The sequence below is a fragment of the Gallinula chloropus genome (assembly GCF_964237585.1).
Source record: "Gallinula chloropus genome assembly, chromosome: Z".
Lineage (NCBI taxonomy): Eukaryota > Metazoa > Chordata > Aves > Gruiformes > Rallidae > Gallinula > Gallinula chloropus.
This window is the reverse complement of record NC_140089.1, coordinates 4594811-4619398: the sequence shown is the minus strand read 5'-3', so window position 1 is coordinate 4619398 and position 24588 is coordinate 4594811. Positions and strand designations below refer to the sequence as shown.

General features: G+C 38.9%; 1 protein-coding gene across 13 annotated transcripts in view; it reads right to left on the bottom strand.

Moving 5' to 3' along the window:
* The window catches only part of MEF2C (myocyte enhancer factor 2C), a 139721-nt gene that overhangs the window by 52146 nt on the left and 62987 nt on the right, over window positions 1-24588 (bottom strand). For all 13 annotated transcript variants that reach the window (XM_084278344.1, XM_084278347.1, XM_084278351.1 and 10 more), the window contains one exon: window positions 12940-13143. In XM_084278344.1, coding sequence (XP_084134470.1) covers window positions 12940-13143 — 204 coding nt within the window. The remainder of the gene's footprint in view (window positions 1-12939; window positions 13144-24588) is intronic.

Below are 24588 nucleotides of genomic sequence, written 5' to 3'. Positions count from 1 at the left end.
TAATCTATACCTTCTTACTGTAAGGAGGAAGGAAAGTCAGCATGTTTTAAAGTTTAACAGAACTTTGGCCAGAACTATGAAAACTGAGGAAAGACATCTCAAGCACAGGGAGAGTTATCTGCGTGCTGTCCAGGGAAGGGGAGGTATGGAGGGATTGTGCTTCATGTGAAGCAGAAGGGTGATGTGCTCTGGCCTCAGCAGAGCATTTAAAATGCCAGCTCCCTAGCAGGTGGAGTGAAGGAGGCAAAAAGCCAGGATTAGGCTGGGTTTTTTCCTAATCCCCATCCTCTACAGTGATGAAGCTCCTCTAGGACAGTGCCTCTGTTGCTCGGGGAAGGCAACTCTCTGAGGTGCAGTGGGAAAATGGGTATTTTACTTCTTTAGGCAGACAAATGCTACTAATGGTCTGAACCACTCAGATCCCAGTTCTGCCCCCCCTTATTGACACGGGAACTGTGCTTCAGAAATAAAGCCATGATTCTGCAGATATTTGCAGGAGCATTCAGCCTACCTGAAGGGAGCGTACAAGCAGGAGGGGAATTAAGTTTTTACAAGGGTAGACAATGGCAGGACAAAGGGGGATAGATTGAAGCTAAAAGAGGGAAGGTTTAGATGATATATTAGGAGGAAGTTCTTTACAGAGAGAGTGGTGAGGGGCTGGAACAGGCTGCCCAGAGAGGTGTTAGATGCCCCATCCCTGGCAGTGTTCAAGGCCAGGTTGGATGGGCCCCTGGGAAACCTTGTGTAGCTCCAGGCCTGGAGGTTGGTAGCCCTGCCGGTGGCCTGATTCTTCTTGTGAATGGTTTCATTGTCTGAAACAGCACTTCTACGGATCTCTGCAAATATAAGACCTATAGAATCATAGAGTGGTCTTGGTTGGAAGGGACCCCAAGGATCACACAGTTCCAAACCCCCTGCCACAGGCAGGGCCACCAACCTCCAGGCCTGGATCTACACAAGGTTGCCCAGGACCCCATCCAACCTGGCCTTGAACACTTCCAGGGATGGGGCATCCACCCCCTCTCTGGGCAGCCTGTTCCAGCCCCTCACCACTCTCTCTGTAAGAAAAAATGACCTATCATAGTATTGCCCGTGACATAATTTGACAGAATTGTTACTGGAAAAGTTCAAGGTATCAGAATACATAGAAACTGGCATCTGTGCTAGGACCTATAAGCAGTGAGTTTTGAAGGTAGTTTGAAGGCTCCCATCAACTACTTCAGGCTTTGAATCAGGGGTCTAAACCCAAATGGTGGACTTTACATATTAGAGGGTTTTTTTGGCTTTGATAGCATAGAGCTTTTTTTACCCAATGCAATTATTAGCAGTGGCCAGGGACCTACATCTGGAAACACACACTAAGAATAAAAACCCTTTTCTGGCGTGTAGGCATATGAAGAACTGTGCATCGCTTGCTCATTTTGCCAGAAACTCAGAGCTGCATAATAATCTTCAACACTGGTTTGACAAAGAGCAGTTGACAGCTTATGGGAGCTCAATAAAACAAGAAGTCTTGGGGGAAAAGGGGGCAAGGTCAGCACTTGTGCATTAAAGATAGTTGTGAGATAAGAGAAGATGTGGTATTTCTACACTTGTGATTATTACTCCTGTGTAAGAACCCAGGTAAATAACCACATTTTGTATCTACCTTACAAAGCAGGGATGTCTCAATGATGAAAATGAAAAATGGGTTTGCTCACAAAAGCCTTTGTGTCTGGAACACAGCTATAAGTAGCTCACTATCTAGGTTGAAAATGGTAATGCAGGGTAGTGTGTCCTATTTTTCCATGCTTGCAGTGAAGATACAATACGGGAATTCAGCCTTGGCAATTACTAATACACCACACAGACACAATTACACCCTGTGTACTGCATAAAGGAATCACTTGTGGTCTGCTTCCATTACAAAGAGCAGTAGGGGGCCAACACGCAAGAAGACAAAATGCTTTACAAGGAGGAAGGAGACCAGAAGAGTTGATGTACCCAAATACAAGGACCTTGATTCTTTTTTGGAGTGATTTAAGTCCCTTTCCATCAATTATCGTCCTTTGTCTCCAGAGTCTTATCACAAGCAGCATTACAGGAACTGAGCAAAACAATACTCAGGGCTCAAATAACCCTGTGAACCGTGGTGACATTTCCACACCCTGTCGCTGTGTTTGACCAGGTTATTCAGATTTAAAAAAAAACCAAACCCAACAAAAACCCAAAAAAACCCCTAACCATAAAAACAAAACAAAACACAACCCCCCCACAATAAAACCCCAAAAAACTCCATACAGAACAGCAACAAACATTCCTGTGCTAAATAACATGCTCAACCCTTTCTGGTATCTTTTCTGCTCTCTAGTATCACTGATACCTCTCACTGCAATGCCACAATGGCGACGTGATGTAAAAAAACCTCTGCAGCACAAAACAAGATTGACTTTCTTTACTACATTTAAAATGAAAAGTTCCTCCTTTGTGGGGTTCTCCACAAGTTTATTTTTAAGTTGATTAGGTCCTTCCCCTTGCCATTCCCATCTCCTCTGCTCTCTTGGAGGAATCTGAGTTTCAGGTAAATGGAGAATTGGAAATAAAAATCACTTATGTATATGCAGAAGTGCTCTGCAGCTAAACTTTGATTTCTCAGTGAAATAAATCAGCTGTCTATTCATTCACGTTTACTGCTTAGAATCTGTGCAATACATTTTCTCTTCCTTATTGATACGTGAAGTTTTGAGGGCACGATTTAAAGCATGAAATCAATGAAAAGCATCTATTTTTTTCATTCATTCACACTAGATATGTGACATTTCATGGTAATTCTTGACAGAACACTGCAGTCATTGCTCATCTGAAAATAAATTAAAAAACATGTGGAAAGTCGAAAAAAAAATAAAAAGGACCTTAGGAAAGTCAGCTATTTTTGACAGTAAGTTAGCTTCTGTGAAACAAAGCCTTGTCTTTCAGAAAGTGTTTACGATCTATGAGAAAAAAAAAAAATATCCTTGGGCTAAAATGTTTATTGGCACCTAGGAGTCTGAAGAGAGCAAGTCAGGCCTGTGGTTTTTTGAGGGCACTTTATCATCGCCTGCATTCTCAAAGGGATCTGTGAATGAATAGAGCTGGATTACTCAGCCTTCTATTCCACGCCTATTCCTCTCCATTTTCCTTGGCAAGACTGAGAGCCAAGCTATTTTTAGTCAGGCAGTTTTCTATTTTTAGACAAATATCAGTTAAGAGACATTTGTTAGGAAAAAAAATTAAAAAAAAAGAAAAGAAAAAAAAAAGAAAAACACAAAAGGGGGAGGGGATGAAGCTTCCCATCTCGTATTGTGAAGCAAGCCCTTCAACCTGTAACTCCAGGCGTTTCAGCTGCTTCCAATCTTGGAAAAATAAAGAAAATTCAGAGTTCAGGGATTTAAAAATAAACCTACCCTCTGGCAAACAGACCAAAATACAACAAGCTGTTACTATGTGAAACAGTGACTACAAAAACAAAGAACATTATCCAATGACTAGATTGGGATAAAACTTTGGAGCTATTAAGTTATAAGAATGTTACAGAGACATGTAAGATTTTTCCAGCTTCTCAGCCAGATATATCATGTATTGGAGAAAGGAACAGAGGTCTGTGAAACAGGCACTGCTCTAAGAAATACAGATCTGAGTCCCCAGTTTGACAAAAAAAAGGAACTATGAACAGTGTTTAAAGCACATTTATATTGTGCATGTATTTTTCATCTTTGTCATCATAGCATTTTTTTCAACAATCTTTCCCCAATATTAGCTAAGTTATTAAAATATTAAAAAAATATATCAGTAAGAACAAAAGAATAAAAGAAAAATAATGTAGGGACGTGTCTGAGGACAAGAACTGATCCTCAATAAATAAAAATAAGGAGGTGCAGAGCTCCCTCAAAATATACTCAAAAGTAGCTTTTGCTCTACCATGTGTTTCAGAGTAACCAACTTTACAACCATATTAGTTTTCTCTATCACTATTCTCTTCCTTTGGGTATGGAAATACAAGCGTTCTGGTGAGCAACTTGACTTTCATTTGAGACACATCAGCATTACAAAATATTTTTCACATCCACCAGATCCTTGTTGCAAATAAATCCACAGTAGGAAAGGTTTCTTTTCTTTTCTTTTTTTCTTTTTTGAGAAAGAAAAACAAAATAACTCATTATGCAACTTTGCCTTAGCTGCATTTTTCATACACTGAATTAATTTGAAATATATTAGAAAAAAAATAAGTGTCAACACTTTACCCTCTACCTTTCTTTTGCTAGGCTGCAAAGCATCAAAAGTCTGTCACTCATTAGATGCACAGCAACAGGATGCTGAAAAGTTACCAAGGGAAGTTTAAATAATAGCCTGTGGATGGAAAGATAGAGAGTCAAAGATCTCATGTGGATGAGTTGGAGGAAGGGGATAAATTGCCATGTATTGGGTGTAGTAGAGGGACTAATTTGGACAGTCCCACCAACTGGAGTAGCAGTCCCACTGAGTTACTACTTGGGACAGAACAGAATTGCCTTCCAGACTTTTGCAGCTTTGAAGTTTACTTATGGTCCCGTAACAGCTAATATTTGCATAAAACCCAAATTGGTCGAATAATGAGATTAGGTGAGAAATTCAGCTTTTGGTTAAGAAATATATATTTCTAAATGAATTGCTCGAAAAAAATGAAATTAAGATTGATGAAGTGGAGAGTTTTTTAGTGTTTTTGAAAATGGGATGTTTTCCTCTCCAAGGTATTTTTTTTAACTAATCATGATTAGGCAAAAACATGAAAACCCCCCAACCCTCACAGGAGGATATTAGATTACAAACACATTTTCCAAAACCTGAAAACTCAGAAAGCAAACAAACATAAAAAAAAAAGCCAAAGGAATATTACAAAAATGCTGAAGATCTTGAAGCCAATCCCATGATTTTGACATACATGAGGTTTGCAGTAATGGTTTGGCTCATACTTACTAAAAATGAAACAAGAAGTAAGCATTTAAAAAGCCTAAATCATCATCCAAAGGAAATTCTTTGGCCAGTTGACCCTGTCCAATCATCTGGCCTGTAGAAACTGGTAACAGTAGCTTTTTTTTTTTTTTTTTTGGTTTGTTTTTTTTTGTTTAAACAAGCTGGTCTTCTACCAATTTACAGAGGAAATCAATAATGCTATCCCCATTTTACAGATAGGGAAACTGAAACATTAGGAGGAAATGTGCCTTGTCCAAGGTCACACAACAGTATTTGGCAAAGCTATTAATAAAATCCAAGTCTCATGAGTCCTAGTCCAGGGCAGTATCCAATAGACTGTACTGTCTTTAGATCACCCTGAATAACCTTTCTTACATACAGGCTTATTTTCTATACTGTCCCAGATCTTCAGCCCATGGTAGCTGAAATAATTCCCCTGATTTCAACAGCAGAAGAGCTGACTTGATATATATTTCACAGCTTGTTTATATGTAGTGTTATGTTATGATGACAAGAGAGGAAAATACACTTACTGCATTAAACAAGCTACAACAGTCGCCTTACTTTTCCTAAAAAAGAGCACATTTAGAGAGTTATATGGGCTTATTTACTACAAATATACAGATAAGAGTCTTAATTGATATGAAGAGGCTTTCAGAATCTAATTAACCTCCCAGCTAGTCATTAGCTCTGTGACCTTTAGAAATAATTGACAGAAGGAATTTTTTTCCTCTTCATCTCATTCAGAACTTCCACACCAAGTGACAAATCCTATACGTGCCACAGGACCCACAGCATAGGTGTAAGAATTGATGGGGTAATGTGCAGTAAGTCCATCAGCAAAGCAGGACTTTAGCATGATCCTAGGGTTGCCTTCCAACCCAGGCTATGTTTCCTCTCAGGCACAACATAGTGCCCATGTGGCACATCACACTGGCTTTTACTGTCTTGAATCACAGAATCACATAATTACAAGGTTGGAAAAGGCCTTTAAGATCATCAAATCCAACCATTCCCATCCTATGCTAAACCATATCCCTACATACCTCATGTACCCTTTTTTAAAACACATCCAGGGATGGTGACTCAACCACCTCCCTGGGCAGCCTGTTCCAGGCCCATGATGAGTGCCATCCGCATCAACTCCAACCTTCCAACGTGATTTAGGTGTACTAAGTCTCAAATCCCTCAAGCCTGTAGACTGAGTATTGAACTGGTGTTTCATGCTGATTAGCACTCTGCTGCTGGTCATGCTAAAACGGGTTGGATTTTCAATTCCAGCCAGTTCTTCTACAAGTATTTGTTCATATCTATCATAACTGCATATTTTCATTATACACATTATTTTAGAGCAAAACACTTTTATTTTTCTGAACAAGCAGTTACACACAAAGGCAACATTTTGAATTCCACCACCCTACAGGACTTGGTATGACCTTATTCCTTTACAGTCCTAACATTAAGGTGTGTAAAGGTGTCTCTGTGCCAGGTTAAGCTCAAAGGATGTGCAGTCTGTAGTCAGAATTTCACATGTCCACAAGCTCACTTCTCCCCCCCTTGGGGGGAAAATGCTGCCACAAATGGCACTCATCTCTTCTATGTTCAGTTCATTCTCCCTCACCAAAAACACGAGTCCACTGGGGAAGGGAAAACACTCTGCAAAAGGTCAATTCATCAGCAGTTACTAGAGCAATGAAGACGTATGACCCTATGCAACACAAATTAGAAAGACAATGCTACATGATTATGAAAAAGAATCTATAATTTCCAAATTATTTAAAATATTATTGCAAATTACAGCTACTTTTTTTTCTCCCCATGGCTAACCAGCAACTCCATCACAATAGCCCTAGGATAATTAAAGTGTCCCAGAAAAACTCAGGCTAATTCTCGATGAAGCCTTTCAGTATCACTGAAAGCAAGACTTTAGTCAATGAAAGTTTCTACAAACATAATACTTTTCAGTGAGAGAGGGAAAAGGCAATGGAGGGACATCAAATGTCATGGGGAAGTGACTCTTCAGTAGACTCAAGGAGCAACTGGTGATACAAGAGGCAAAGGAGAGAACAACCTAATGACACACTCAGGGACAGGAAGTGACAGAAAAAGAATGGTGTCTGGGAGCACAATCGGCAAGATCTTAAGAAGGATGAAATTGAGGATGAGTTGAAAATGAGGAGACCCTCAGAAATGGTCAAAAGATGGTCCTTGGTACAAAAGGTATATATTCTGTGTAACGTAAAAATTCTGTTTCATGGAAACAGAATTGATGTATCTGGGAGAATTGTGCTACTATGTCATCATTATGTTATCCTGCTACCTGCTTCTACTGTGCCATGTCTGAGGCAGGGCTGTAAATATGTTGAGATGGGACCTGTTAGTGCGCATTAGAATACAGCAAAATTGCAGGGGTGGAGTGGTGGCGGGAAGAGCATGGTATGCTTGGTAAATATTCAGGTGAACCCCTCCACCCCCAAAGTAAAACAACATATAGCTGAGAAGCCAAATGAGGATACAGTTTTATTGAAGCAGGAGGATATGACAGTATTGCAGGAGATGACATCTTCCTATATGTGTAAGTGTAAGTTGAGGACCCAGAACTCCCAAGTGTTAAAAAAAAAAAAAAAAGAAAAAAAAAAGAGTGAAAAAATGAGTAGTGGAAGCCAGATGCTAGTGAAAGATAGAGTCAAAGGCAGATAGCAAGTGAGATATTTCAGAAAGGAAAAGAAACTGAGGTCGTGGAAGAGTTTCTTGTAAGATAAAGGACAGCTGCAAAGATCAGTCGAATGTGTGTGCAGGCATGCAAAGCAGCAGTTCTAAGTAGTGAACTTCACAAAATTCAGAGAAGATCTCATGGGTGACCAGCACTGATAATACAGAATCTCAGTTAGCAAAGAGGAAAATGGAGGAAGTTTGTGTTCCTGTTTTCTCTCTACCAGTGATTAGTGGTGTGGCAGAGGGGAACTGAGGAGGTGGATTTATGTTGGCCAGAAAACGGAAGATATGGTTAATGAGATGAATTTGAAAGGGATGACCTCGTAGGAGAACTTGAGTTGAAAGTAGTGACCAGTGAATCAGCAGAGGAATAGAAGTCGGTTGGAGAAAGACACATGATAAGAGTGGCAGGGTCAAAGAAATTGATAGTTTGAAGGCTTTTCAAAAGAGCTTTTGAGGTGAAGTGACCAGTGGTTTGTGGAGGAGTGATTTACGCGCACACAGAGCAAGGATCAGCATGTTAGACTCAGTACCTACGAGTCAGAACCAAGATTCTAGAGGTCTGCTAAAGCTGAGGCAGTAGCTGATGCTTTGACATGAAAGAAGTGACAAGAAAGAAGGGACAGTGAGAGACAGAACAGGCAGGAAGTTTCGCCTTAAATCAGCAAAGGCTTGGTGGCTTAGCTGAAGAAACAGCAGCAGATTTATGTAACACGGTGAGGGCTGTAATTGCATTTGCAGCCAATATGTGGGAACCCCGCATTCCTGCTCGGAAATTCGCCCCCCTACAGTCAAAGGGCAACGTCCTTTCTGAGCTCCTAAGCAGTGGGCTGACAGTGCTTTGGCGCTGGGTTCTCATTACTCGGGTAATGTGGCAGTGAAATACCACGGAAATAAGTTGTGTTGCACCCACTTCTGTTTTACAGAAACAAGGGAAGGATCTGGCCTCATTTAAAAAAATATTAAAAAAAAAAAAAGGCAAAAAATGCATTATGCATGAACTTGTCTGTTGTAAAACTCTGACATTTACTCTTTCCTCATTTCCTCATCGCCATAAGAAAATGCTTGCCTAGCCCTGTGCGACTGTGTTGATATCGTTAAACAACAAACCCATAAGGTAAGTCTTCTTTGACAGAGCAGACAGTAACTGGATGTATTGACAAACTTCAGAGGACAGATTGCAACTCTAGTTGCAAAAACACTACTTCTGTACCAAAGACTGTGTACCAAATGCCGCAGGATTTTTTTAATGAGAGAAATGTAATCCCATTTTTAAAGAACCACAAATCTCCTAGTAATTATATTGCAGGATATTAAATAACAGCTGCTGAATGTGTCGTTGTTGCTATTTACATACGGCACTTGGAAGTTAGCTTAAAGATGAAATTAATCTCTTTCTCCTCAGTGCTGAAGGAACCCTGCACAGGTTCTGCTATTCCTTAAAATAAGTTACTATATCCAGCAACCAAAACTCACTTTTTAACTGAAGCAAAATTGAAAGAAGGGCTGTGGTGTGAGTGGTTTGGCGGATGAGGACATAAAGGCTGCAGTTTTAAGAATCTGGTTAACTCTAAACAGAAGTCTCAGAATGAACATTTTTTTCTTTTTTTCTTTTTTTTTTTTTTCTTTTTTGTCTCTTTGTTTTTGTTGTTTCCCTCCCCAGAACTAATGCATACCATAAAACCTCCACACAGATTTTGGTAAGACTGACAATAATCGCCACTGTTGCTTAAAGTAGATAAACTTGAGTGTTGAATGCAAATATTTTCTCCTTCATGAATACACATTGATTTTTAGTTACCTGCCGACGTTGTAAAGTATATTTACTGGGTAGCAACTGAAACACATTCAGCTGGTAGATAATTTTTTGTGATCGGAGGAAGCCAGATACACCAAATTGCATGTTAATCAACTCCACTTTGAACGAAGCAACTGGAAAAAGCCATCTCAGTTATAGTTATTACCTCTAAATAAAATTACATGTGTAAAGAAAGTATCAGCTACTTGTTTAAATCAATAAGCCGGAAGAGCTCAGAGAATGGTAGTAACTGAACTTCATGAGTCTCTTAATATTAGTCACTCCATTTTACATCACAACAGATGTAATCAGATCATATACCTGTAAGCTGGGTAGGACCATATTGCTTGATTCACAGTAAAGAAAACACTTTCACATATTTTTAAAATTAATGTGAAGACTTTTTCCTTTGAAAATCAGTGTAGTGTTTGTTGATGTGTGACACTTGGTGTCTTCTGATACTGCAGGTAACAAACGATGGCCTGAAGTCTCATTCCTTCAGAAATGCTAAACATAATTAATCCCAGTAATTAAACTGAAAACCGCCTCATAAAATTAACAGCTTTAGCCAGGCCTACATGAAAATTAATGTAATTTTTCCAACTGAATAGCAGTGGTTCAACTTAAAAGTAATTAACTACATATTAGAGACCTGATCTTTGATCTTCCTTGAATATAGATTGTTCAAAGAAGCTATACCACATCCTAATGGCTGATAGCACAGTTCTGCCACAGCCACAGAGTAACTAAGGAGTTAATATTATGCTGAATGTGAACAGAAATTGGATTCTAATTTAAAGACTTTTATACGGTTGACAGTTATATTTCAAATTTTCATAAGTCTACCTAAAAAAGTTTTCTTTCTCTAATACTGTGCAGAAATCTGTGAGCACAGCGATGCCCTTTTCTGCCGATGAAATATAGTTATTGAACAGTCATTTAGCTGAAAATGATCAGATTTAATAATACTGTCTGATTCTCAGCTGCTGTTGATTGCTCTGGAAGAACAAGATTAAAAACCTGTAAGTGTGAAATCTAGCTGTCTGAAAGAGAAAAAAAAAATGGACTCCGTACAAGGAAAATATGTGTAATGTAGCCAGTTTAAATGATCAATTTAAATATTTAAATGTGTGGCAGATTTATATCCTGTACCTAAAAATATGCCCAAACTACACGAGTCAAGTCATTTCTCAGGCCGCGTACTTTGAAGGGCTCTATTCCCCGACCGTACTTGTAACTGTGATGTTAATTATCAAGCAAAGGCATGATAATATGAAACCCTCATTCAGAACCTACAGCCTGCACGAGTGCTCCTTTGATACTGGAACAGTGCTGGCGCTGGGGCGGTTTGGCAGGACTACTGAGAAGTTTAAATGCAAATAGTTTAAATGCTCAACTGCATTCAGAGCTGACAGAACACAGGTAAAAACTATGGGCATGGCCTTTCCTGCCTATTGTTAGACCACTCAATTTACATAGTGCTTATTTCAATTACCTACTTTCACTTGGCTCCTCTAAGAGGACTGGCAAAGGGTGCTCATGAAATTTTGGGTGTAGGCGGGATGTTGCATGTTTACATACAGAGTCGCCTATGGGCATATCCAAACACCCTCGCTGTTTTTTGGAGGAAAGAGGTTTTGCTGGTGTGGGCCTTCCTGAAAATCCCAAAGTTACAGCAAAATGGACATTATTTTAAATTTCACATTTTCACTCAGGTTTCCAGAATAAACACAGTCGTCACGATCAAAAGCATTCATTCACTGTGAAGCAAGCAATAAATCCCTAGCTACTGGCTTACTCACCTATTCCCTCAAGAAAACCTGCAGGAAGAAGTAAAGATATAGCAGGAAACTTTTCCTGCTAAGAATATTCTGGCTTTTTGCCACTGAAAGAGGACAGGGCATTATTTTGGGGACAGATTCTGAATTCTGCTGGACAGGACATGGGCTTACCAGAACTAGGTGACAGGAAAGGCTTCATATCGATGCAGGAGATGTGAAATAAGAGGGGAAAAGAGGTGAGGGAAGAAATTATGTACATTCCTCTTAGTCTTAGCTTACAAGTTTTTCTGCTGTCAGAATCTCATCCTCTCCTAACAGGGCAGAAAAACTGCTGGGAGATCACAAAGGAAGCAAAACAGCATCACACTGTATGCTGACATAAGGATAGATGGGAATGCAATGTATACTCCTGAGTTGCAGCCTTCACCAATCTATGGCAGTGTGACTGTGATATTGTGTGACACATGTAACAATGCCTACTACACAGTATTTTTTTCTCCATCAAAAAAGATCTAATATGTAATTCACACACTTATTTTCCTCCATGTCTAGTCTCAAATACATGACTAAACCCAAAGTCATGTATTTTTTGTTGCCAAAAGCCCCATTTTAAACAACATCCAGTTTATTTAAAAATGTGAAATGAACACCTTTAAAGAGATCGGTTTTTTTGACATTATACCAGTAGATGCCCACTAACCTAGGTGCTTTGAAAATAGGAATTGCCCAAGTCACACAAGCAATATTTTTTATATCACTCAAAGTATTTTGCTATTGCAAAAAAATAATTGAAAGCCTAATTTATTTTGCATGGGTTGAATCCCAATGTGATTATAAAGTAAGCTGACTTTTCTGCAAATATTGGGAGCTTAAAATTGAAAATCTTAAGTTCTAATTATTCATTTTCATAAATTTTAAATGCAACCTGCCCTATATATATATATATATTAAAAAAATAATTATGAGGTGTCTCTAACATTCTGATAGAATTTCTTTGATACTGTTGCTACTATATTATGGTGGCCAGCATTCTGTGGGAGGTAGCTGCAAAAATCTGTGAATGTGCACCTCACAAGTAAACTTTTATTGCATTTTATGAAACCTCCTTCCTCTGCAAATAATCAAACAGCTAAAGCAGTCGCTCAAACGCCTCAAAGCAGTGACTCTTAAATCTTTTTCTCCCACAACTTTACAATGTGTTTTTTAGTTCCTCCTGGACAGAGGACACTGCAACTTTTGCAGCCAGGAGACAAGGCACACAATGTTTTCTGGAGAGCGTATCACCGGGAGAGACTTGGGGACAAGAGGGATATTCAGCCCGAAGGTACTTGTCGCGGCATGGAGGGGGACTGACGGGACAAAGCAGCACAGAAAGCTGGACAACAAGGAGCCAGGGACCCTATTGCGGGAATTTCTGCTGAGCATGAGAGGCTCCAGTGGGATAAAAGTTGGAAAAGCTCACAAAAGACAGGATTCCCTCCAGTCTCTGCTGCACCACCTCCAACCCCCAATCCAATACTGTCTTCCCCTGTTCCGCTCCCCTGCTGCTGTGCCACCTATGGGGTATACTCCATGACCCTCAAGAAAGGTGTCAGGCCAATCTCTCTCTCTCACTTTGTGTGCCCCCATCTCAGAGCGAAGCAAAGAAAAGCATCCTCACAGGACACAAAACCTTACCTCAACTATATCCGAATTCGTTCGACTCTCATGCGGCTCGTTGTACTCGGTATATTTCAGCAGCACCTTGTCCATATCAGTGCTGGCATACTGGAACAGTTTGTTGGTGCTGTTGAAGATGATCAGAGCAATCTCGCAGTCGCACAGGACACTCAGCTCATAAGCCTTCTTCATTAACCCAAATTTCCTCTTCGTAAATGTCACCTGGAAAGAAAGAAAGAAAGAAGAAGAAGAAAAAAAAAAAGGTCCGTCAAAAATCCCCAAGATGGTTTTTGTAGTCCTTCTTTTTTTGGAAATAGAATGTGTGACTGCTGTGGTCTTTGAATTGAACATAAGACAAATGCACAAATATAAATGCCGTTCCAAAATAGAATGTGTGTGTATGTGTGCTATGCAAGTTAAGTAAATATGCCTAATTCTGACTCAAAGTATAGGTAAAGAGCACGGGACATTTTCATTAAGTAGCATGACGAACTGTTGATACTGCTTCTTTCTCTGTTAACTTGCAAACTCTTTATATATTGCACATACATTTCCCATCAGTATTTTAAAGCTGCACCTCAGACCCGCAGCTGTAAACAGTCTGAACACATGGAGTTAATTCTTATTTTTTGATAGTGATTGACTTTGATTCCATTCCCCCTCTGCCCCCTCCCAAGTCCTTCTAGATTTTTCGTGGAAGAGATTATTTCATGTAGAACTTGAGTCGCATGAAATAGGTAGATCGGTTGTATAAACGCACTCACAAAAGGTTTGAAGAAATAGGTAGTGTTAAAAATGCAAACACTTGTGTGAGAAATGAAAAACACAAAGCACAAAGGAAAACCAAACAGCAGTTGGCCAGCAACAAATTCCACCTTTGAGAAAAAGGGCTTTTCTAAACACAGACGTAGCATACTCTATTTCATTTCAAGTTAGATGCTTATAAATTTGAACTGGCGTTTTTTTTAGTAGAAAGGACTTTTAGGTCATATTATATATAGGAAAAACTAGGGATGTGCTTACAAGCTGTCAGTAGGCCAGCTATTGCCCTGACATCAGGCAAAACTTAGGCGCTATGAAAAACATTGCTACTCTGTACAAAACTGTAAATTTCCACCTAATTTGACAACGAAAGACCTGCACATCAATTTTTTTTTCTCTCTCCTTTTCTGCAGTAGCTTATGAGTTCCAGTAAGAAACGTGACTCAGAATAAGAAACTGTTTAAGCTAATCGCCTGGCTGATTTTTTCTCCTTCTTCTATTTCCTCATATATGCAACCTCCTTTAAGTGTATACAATGACTGTGGATTTTTTACATCTATTTTTTTTTCCTCCAGCAATGTTCAGTCTCAAGAATTTTACAGATGAAAATATAGCTTAAGCCTGTTATGAATCAAATTTAACATGCAGTCAAGGTATTTGACGTGTCAAGGGCAGGCAGGCCTGTTCCTGCACTTGTTGCTACCCCTAAGCAGTCGCACCTCTGCACCCTAATGCTGAGGCAAGAAGATCCGTCTGTACGTGGTTCATATGGCTGCTGTTTTATCTTGTCACGCTCCTAATGCAAGCTAATGCTAACTGTGACCCCAGACTACCTTAAAATCCCAGCGTGTCAGGCCATGGAAAACGTGACCTTTAAGTATTGCTAATCCCTGTTTGCTAGTCCGTCTCAGAACGATGAGGCTCTGTGCCAATACTATGCACGTTTATTCTCCCAAATGTATACTGAACGTTATTCCTCTTATTGTCATTTCAATCTCTTTAGCCTCTTGTCGACACAGTGCTCAGAAAAGATGGATTTCCATTAAATAAAATTGTTAAAGCATGTTTAAAACACACTTTCTACGGCACTGGTCTCAAGTAGACATAATTGATGGTAAGGTCTTTCTAAATCTGTCTCGATGGCTTGATATTTGGAATGAATAATGAGATGGGTAGCAAAACTTCATTCAAATTCTGAAAAAAACCCTAGACTTTAAAATATTCACTCAATGTCTTCTCTGATTACAGAAGATTGCATTTGTTGAAACATATATACATACATATATATATATAAAAGCAAGTTTTAGAAAAAAGCTAAACATACAGAAAATAAAATGTACCAACTCAACATATTTTTATGCATCTAAAATGCCTTTCAATCAACTTTTTGACCACAGTGCTGTAGGTGGAGTGTCTCTGTACAGTATGGTTTCTGTGCAACAGAAACCTCAGAATTCAGCATGTTACTGCTTCTTACCATCAAAGTACGCTCCAGCACAGAAATATCTTTAAAGCCACTGTTTGTGTTTACTGTTAGGTGCTCCTGAACATTTAGAATAACCACACAGCTGTGCTGCACAGCACATACTTATTTCGTAATACTTATCACCAGAATGATACTGGTTAGAGTTCCTTTTTGTGGAAAGTGAAAAAATAAAGAACAAATCAGCTAGCTTTTGGTTTGGTTGTTTGTTTGGGGTTTTTTTTTTTTTTCTATAAAATAGAACCGTAGGTGCTCTGAATTTGATTTAACTCCTCGATCTTTCTAACATTTTCTACCTCTATCAGATAATGCTGTCACTACTCATAAATGCATTAAAAGATTCTATCTACTGCTGTTTCTGAGGCGATCTGGAATATTACTTTTCTTTCTAAATACACCATTCAGTGCAGCTTATCCTTACATATATTATATATATATTTATTATGCTTTTACAACAGTTTATAGTACGGATGAACTTGTGTTTTCAAATATACGGTGAAAGGCCAGTAACTTCAGGAAAGATTAAGAATAGTCTTCAAGCCTTTTAAAACTTTTAAAATCTTTTCACGCTTTGTTCAGTGCAGCTACATGAGGAAGATGAATATACTTTTCCATAGGCTAAAATATTTTTGTGAGCGATCTAGATAGACAGAATCTTTATTATGTAACTTCTTTTTGGGTTGTTTACCATTTGTTGTGTTAACAAAATTAAAAGTATCCAATGTATATTGTGGAAGGTAATGAATAGCATTCCAGTATTGTGGATATTTTGCCGAGTGGTAAAAATTACCGTAAGTTATTTAAAACTTTTGGTCAATCTTGTATAAGTAGAAAGCCTAGACCTACACCTAAGACACTTTGGGTACAGAAGAAGTGGCTCAGTGCTGAAAACGAGCATCACACACACACACAGTCCTCATGAACACAAGGTTTTCCATAGCTGAACCTACAGTACCAAAGAACCTGGGAGGTCACACAGTTTCCCCTTCGCATATTGCATTCAAAGTTCTTGGTCGTGACAGCAACATGTACCAATGGACAATGGAATGTTGTCATCTGATGTGAAGAACAGTAGAGAGACCGAAAGAAAACAACACATACATTGGGACAACTCTCCAACATATTGAAAAACTAGCATCCAAGAAAGTCTTTGCATTTCAGTATCTGTTAAACTTTGTATTTTCAGCAGCAATAATCACTACACTTTCTTTCCTGACAATATTAGTCAAGATAAGATGAATTATCTCTGCTGTCTAAACCACTGCTAATTTGTAGGTGTTTTTCAGTTAACAATTTTTCTCCTCTTAAGGAGAACTGTGGGCAATTTAGGAAGTCCTTCTCTTTTTGGGATACAATATTTTATAATGACAGTGTGAGAATTGGGGAGAATGAAAGTGGAGTGGAGGGAGGAAGTGGAACAGATATGAGGCCAGCATTCAACTGTCTTTAAAGCCTTTTTAAACATGTGTATATAAAACAGGAGGTTTGAAACACCGACAGCTTCTAAATACTGTCAGGAGGCACTTTTATGCATATTTTTTTATGCATTGCAAGAAGAGCGGTGTGTGGAGAGTAACACGTTTACCTCTGAAACATAAACCAACCCAATTCCATCCCTTCATATTAAATGAAAACCCACTAGTCTATTGCTATTTGTCTTAGCACTGTGGTTATTTTACTTATTTAAGGGTTATTTTTAAACATTTAAGAGTCAAACTGGCCTTGTAACAGGAATGGCTGTACTGACATGGTACACTACCAAAGCTTGCAGTGGTTTTGTGTATGAAGAAGCAAAAATGCTGATGACTTTATGGGCTATGAGGAAGCCAGATGCTGCTTTTGAGTATTGGGAAGACAAAAAAAAAACCCCCAAACAACCTGAACTCAACACACCAGTGAAGTTTGAACCTCCCAACTTCCAAGGTGAGATTTTTTTATGCATTTTTGGATGAAATTCTGACTAAAGGTGAAACCCACTGCATGTGCTAAAAGAAAGGCATTGATATAAGAGGATAGTTAAAGGGATGTTCTCCCTCTTCGGCTCTGGCTCTTCTACAATACCATGGAAACACATCTCAACTGGCACTTCATATATAAAGATACAACAGTCTTCTGAGGTTGTTCACAAACTAGCCATCGCAATGACTCTAAGAGGGGCAGTAGACATCCTGAATTCAAGTATGCTTATCACACGCTGTGATACGGTCCATTCAGCGGGTAATTTGGCCCAGGACGGATTTCCTTGTTTAATCACCCAGAAGGTTATGTTGTTTGGTTGTGAGCATAAATTCTTTCACACGCTGCAATTTAAATGCGTGTGTCCTGTATGTGTGTGCAAATGGCCAGTGGTAACAAGTCTTTATTTAGCTACTTTTGTAACAGCAGTTATAAGCTTCTTGAAAATGCTAACACATCAGCTGAGGAATGGAAGAAGCCATACACACTCCCATTTAATGAAGACAGCCTTTGGGATATGTTACTTATATTGTTGCCGTGTAGTCCTTGTTTTCTCGTATTTCTTGATGCCACTTGGTTTGGGTTATTGTTTTATCAGGTCCTTCCAGTTTTATTGGGTCCTTCTAGTACTTTTACCAAAACTTCATACACTATGAGAGGCTCAGCCATAGCAGTGGTCTGTATTTATCACTCGCTGCAAGAGCGTATGTGCTAACATTGTATGGTTTGAAACTAGGAGTCCTGTGATCCTTCCTGTGATGCAGCCTGGCCAGTGGCAAAGTATCAGTGTTCCCCTTACCCCTTCCTATCCTGATTATAAAGATATATTGCTGCTGACATAGGAAAATGAGGGAAACAGGGAATTTGCACAAAGTCCTTCCAATATGCATTTCCTGCCATTAAACATGCCGAAGTGAAAATGAGGGACCCCTGATGCACAGAAGTATCTGGTGTATGCACTGCCTGGTCAAGAAGAAATATTGTTCTCTTTGTTCTTACTTCATCAGGATTGTTGAAATTTCCAATACAGGGATTAGGGAAAGGATGGTGGATGCAACGCAGGTGACAAATTGGAGGTACTCCACTAGCAAGCCACCCAACTTCAAACACTGTAAAGCCAAGTTGGCTGTGTGTGAACCAAGGGGCTCTTGATTAAATTGTTGCTAATCCCATCGTACGTCAAAACCCCAAATAACAACCTGAGAGATAACAGCTCTTGCCATATTCTCTCTTCCTCTTCCTCCCATTTGATTTTTGTTTAGATCTGTTCGACATAATGGAGAGGCCTGGCTGCAACAACCTTCGCTGTAACACTCAGTGGGACTGGGAAGCAGCACCAGAGCAGGATTCGCCCTAGACAAACCTTCCTTTATGCGTTAGCTGGGCATGCCGTATGAAATGAAAGACCCTTTAAAGAGCAGTGAAGGACCTTCAGCAGCCTGCTTCCATGTTCTCAGAACCCTTCAGGGATGAGACAGCAGTGATTTATGCGAGTAAAAGAGCTATTGTCTGAGAGAGCCTCAAGCCTATTGAGCTACTTCTTGCTGAATAGTCCAGATAAAGAGGAGTTCTAGGCAGGATGCCCTAAAATTATAGCTATAACAAATAAAATGTTCATGATGAATCCGTATAAAAAGGAAGGTTTTGTACTTGTGTGTTACACCCCATTTTTAGTATGTTAGTACATAACAGATCAAATACTTGGAATAGTGATATTATTCAGTCTGCCCAAATCCAGCATGTGATGGTGGATATCTCATCTGAATCTTTTTTTTCTTTGTAAGTTAAGAGAGGAGGGATAATTGGAAGATGTGTTAATTAACAGATGATATAGCAACTCAGAAATTAGTAGGTTAGGCAGTATCAATATGCTTCCCTCTTTAACTTGGAAATTAAGATCTAAAAAGCAAGGAAGGAAGAGTAATAAAGGTAATCTCTGACACTTTGCTTCCTTCTGTTGAATTGGAGAGATAACATTAATTCCATTATAATATAGATGCACAGTCGTGCACGTATTTTAAGCAAAAACCCCATAATCTATGAAAAACAGAGTAGCTGATACAATATACCAGAAGGATGGCTTTTTTTTTTTTTTTTGGTACGCTATCACCAACCCTGGCAGGTACAAATAGATGTTTATGGTAAAAAACATGTTTACTAGTTCTGTGCTGCTAAAATGTTCATAAGGTAAAGGTCAAAGAATATTTCATTCCCTGCTGAGCAAATGGTCAGGAAGCACATTTGTCTGCATTTCCTGTCATAACAGGAAGAGTGTAACTTCTTCCTCTCCACAATGGCTTCGGTTCTGCTTCCCACCTCCAGCTCTTTCTCCCCCAGGGCCTTCCAAACCATTCCTTGCAAGACAGCAAGGCCGTGCCTGTGTCCGCGCTGGCTTCCAGCTCTGCTGCGTTGGCAGATGCCTCATTCACCGCTGCACTCTCTTTATTTAGGCATCTTGCTCACACTTCAAATTAAAAGTAATTTGACCTAAATATTTACCTTATGCTAATTCACTCTAAATTATGCTCAGAACATACATTTGTAACACAAGCACACTTAACCTTAAATATAACACGTCCCAGAAATTCACGGTTCAGTTCAGCAGCTCTCTTTTAAGTCTTTCCTCCTCAAGTAGTCTGGCAGAATGTGAAGTGTGCTGCCAGACTTGCACAGATCACTGCGATTTAGGAGCCAGGAAAGCTTGGGGTGTGTGCTCTTTGCTTACAGAAACCTCACTTTACCTCGGAAAACAAACCCAACCCAGGACCAAGGCCTAACCATAATGCTATCTTCTAAGTATATATCTTACTGTGTGCAACTTAATGTAAGCAAGGGAAGGAATGGAATTATGTAGAAGATAAAAAGCATGTGATGTTTAAGACAAAGGTTCATTGAACAGGATGATGCCTAGTTGCATAGTTAAGCAGTTATGTTTTCACAGGAAAACATTTCCCTGAGGGAAGAAAAAAGAAAAAAAAAAAATCATAGAATCTCAGATCTTGGATAAAATGAAGGCACCCCATGAGGAAAGGCTGCAAATACCAGGAAATCAGTGGAAAAAAGTTTTCTGTCTAACTTATGTTAGCCCTAGTATGCAAAGCTTTTCTCTCTTTCTACAGGGGAGTTTCTGATTCAGATGAAACTCTTCTACTCTTTCCTTTTAAATAGAGCTGAAACAGATAAAAATAGACACACGAGGATGAAATTAGTTTTGAAACTAACAGCATTAGGTATCGAAGTCAGTGGAACAAATCTAGGTCTTCCTGCAAACGGTCATTTCCCTCCAGGATATTCTTCCCCTGCCCCATAACCTCACTTTACTTATCTGCTTTAATTTGTTCTCTATTGAGCTGATAACTGCAGTAAGTCTTGGTTTATAGCTTTACAGATTTGCTGGAATCAAAGAACGATAAAAAAGTCTACGCATGAAAAAGTCAAACAGCGAGTGGTACTGTCGTACCTCCCCCCCTCCCAGAGTTACAGGGACATGATACTTTAAAAAGGGTGTCTTACTATTTAAGCACCTTAGTACTGAAGTGTACACTTCCTATGGTATTTAATAACACTTGAGCTCCCAGCAGCTCGCTACAAATTGAAGGAAATGTTTTAAACAGCATAGAGAATCATTAGCTAAGCTCAACGCGGTTCTAAGTGTGGGTCTGACAACAGCATGCTTCACAAGCAGGCAAAAAAAAAAAAAAAAAGCAGAAATAATGAGCAAAGATGGTCAGAGGAGTAAGAAATACCAGGTTTTATATGGTGATCCACCATTTTTAAATATTAACCGGGAAAAAACCAGTGGGTTAAAAGGAAGAGGGTGTTCTGGACCCAATACCAGGATGTCATTGGCCCAATGTACCTTCATCCCTGGGTCAGTGTAGCTCTGGATTTAGCTTGCAGACCATGGATTTAATGAGGTATTTTGTAAGTGAACTTGTATAATGGTAATACAATATCATTTGCGTCACTGCACCTATTTATTTTAGGGTTGGGCAGCCCTGACTGAACTGTTGCAGAAAGATTTTCAGATGATCCCAGTTTACAGCAGACCACAACAGGCCCTCATTAAAACTAATAAAATATTTCAAACTCATGAAAAACAAATAAAAAATACAAAAGGACTTTTCTGAGGAGGATGTGTTGACTATAACAGAGCTAACTGAATTGTTTCTTTCAATTGAGAAAACACATGAAAATAGAGTTGACCCATGATTCTGTAAATGCCCTTCCTCTTTTTCTTTTCTTTTTTTTCTTCTTCTTTTGAGCAACCCAGACTACTTCAGAACAGCCTTTTCCAATCTGACCAGCACAAAGAAATTGCAGGAGCCAACATCAGCTGCCCAGTGGTAACACTTTTGGCTATCGGTTCTGTTGGTGATGCAAGCAATATCATGGATGCAGTCTACTGGAATGAGCTGTTGACAAGGCTGCCATGACCTGACGAGCCCAAGCACTGCTACTGATTCATTCCACACTTATGGACACTACATTATCCAGTGTTGCAATAATAAAGTCTCTGGTCATGTTGGATGCTCTTGAGAGTTTTCATTTTCATTTAATATCATGATGGTAACTAAACTACGCAGTTACTCACACCCCCTCTCCCTGTGGCTAAAAGCAAAGTGAAAGGGAATTTTTCATATGGGCTTTTCTGAAACTTTCACAACCTAAGAGAATTTGTGATCACTCACAGAATATTCAAGCATCCTTACCACCACACAGTAATTATGAGGGCCAGAAAAATACAGCCAATGGCAGACTGCATGAAACAACATCAAATTAATGGCTCCTCCTAGTTTTAAGGCTGAATTCTTCACTTGCTGAAGTCAATGACAACTCTCATGCAGCCCGGGTTAACAAGTTGCAAGTAGTTTATCCTTTAACTTATCCCAAAAGTGCAGATCATATCCCTATATTGCACATTTCTATGGCATTTGCAGGCAGACATCTGGCTGTGGACAGTTTCAACTGTATTACCAGTTGAACTGTATTATGATTTCAACTGTATTACCGGTGTGGCCATTAAAGTACACAAATCCCACCAAGTAGACTTTTTCGGAATTCCTCTTGGAGGGAGGTCAGCACTATTTCTGTCTTCTGCAATCTACTCATTCAAGCACTTTGAGCAGCACCAGCATGTGCTGCCACAGCAGACAGCAGCAGGGAAGAAAACAGCTGTTATACCGATAGAACAAGTACTCAATTCAATGGTGAACGTAAAGAGCTGGTCATGATGGTGGCCAAATGATTGGAAAAGCAAGGACAGATACTGCCTTCCACAGGCCTTGTAACAATTTAAAGCCTTTTGCAAGGAAAGGGATTCACCCTTGTGTTGGGAAAGGGCAGAAGAATTGAACCGTTGCTACATCCCCAGATTCAATACGTGTTCCAGCTATTTTACCCTGCATGTGCTGCCCTGCAGAGAATTTAAGTGCTCACAAACAAGTGAGGATGCACTGTCCATGTATATCATATTCCCACTTCACATGCCTTGTGTTGTGAAACCACATTGAGTTTGGCTGTAAGCAACAGTAAACCGGTTTGAAGTCAACAGATTCGCTGCTCTTCTTGCAAAAACCTTTCAGTGAGGTGGGGAGAAAGAAAACAGCCTCCATCCATATCATGGTAAATGGAGCTACAAATAAGCTTCATAGAACCGTGCATCAGCTGGTATCTTAATGTTATTAATCAAAAACTTTTAACCTTTTTTTTTTGTTTGTTTGTTTTTCTGGTGCAAGTTTTTAAGTTTTTCTGTGAATCCAAATATATTTGTCATCGAATATAAAAAAAAAAAGAAAAGGAAAAAGAAAGAATATAAAGCAGTTTCTATTTTAAGGTTACTGGAAGTGTGTAGGTTAGAAAATAAACATAGTGATGCAGCTTCACTGAAGCAGCAACAGCTCATGGAATACATTATATTTTACAAAACAGTGAGGCTCGTGAAAGAGTACCTCTCATACGGTTGGTAAAAAGATCAATTGGCTATTAGTGGAAATCCAGTTGTATTTAATCACATATATATCGCTACAACTGAAAGCCCCGATCCCACAGTCCAAATGAATCAATGGAAATCTATTCATTTGCTTCACTGAGCTTTAATTCAGGGCACTAAAGGCAAAGAGGATAAAAAACAGTGGAAAGACTTTCTAAATTATTTTTCAGTATATTAGTAGGAATGAGAAGCAGAATCGAGCCAATTACTGGAGAGTAAAGTAATGATAATCTATACCTTCAGCCTCACAGTGACTAACCAGCATGACAGATATTATCAAATGCTAGCAAGATAAACAGTTTCAAGCACTAACACTGCTGTTGTTAGCATTCTAGTGTTACTGTTGTACTCATAATTATTATCTCTGGAAGCTGGTGGTAGAAGTTGTGAAACTCTACTGTGAATGGTTTCAAAGACTAGTTGTCTTCATTTCTTAAAGTAAATTTAGCCTTTTGTAAGATACCTCTTTGGCAACATTTGGGATTAAGTTCTTTGCAAATCCTGTATTTGAGTAAGCAAGTTAACAGCAAAGCTATTGTATGAACGAATGTTACTAATAGCAAAATTCCGTAGCATCATTTACAAAATAATTCAGATTTACTTCAAAAAGAAAGCATAGTCGTACAGGAAAACAACAAGCAGCTAGTGTCATAGTTTTTAATGATAAATTCAGTTCAATATGTAAAATCCAATTTCAATTCCAAGCTATAAACAAATTAAAATAAATATGGTGGTGCTGTTATATTGATAGAATTATTGCTTTTCAAGTTGGCCAAGAGCAAAAGGCAACCTTTAGGGGAAAGACAAGATGCATCCACCAAAAATATAATTTTGCTTTTATACATCATTTTCTGCCACGGGGAACGAAAATGGCTACTAAACCTAGAAAATGCAAAAATTATTGGAAACCATAATTAACGATTACAATTTGTTGCTATGCCTAGGCTGAGGTTTTTATGGCTTTATAGAATCCTTGAAGGCTAACAACATAATTTCTTAAAACCAAAACTGAATAGATGAAGAAATATGTAGATCAAATGAACAGAACTAATGTATTAATAGGAACTCGGTATCAAGCTCTTAAAAAACAGCCACTGATAAATCGCAGCCACATGTATGAAGAACACTAATCACAGTTTCAAATAATTTTATGGAGAGTTTCTCACACTTGTGAATCCCCAGTTTCAACAAAACATCCATCCGTTTACATCAAACGTAAACAGCAGCAGGTTTTTGCTGATTTTATTTTAAGATGCCAATTGTTTAATTTCATTTTTCTCAAAACAGGGGAGAAGTTTCTCTAATTTATGACCATATTTTAACTAGCAGAGATAGTGTTGATAATATGTGACAATTACTCAGCTCTGAAGCAGGGGTAATTAATTAATCAGTCCTGCTGGACCTATTTAGGCATAGCATCAGTCACAGGATTTTGTTTCCTAAATATAACACGTCAATATCATCATATGTGTGT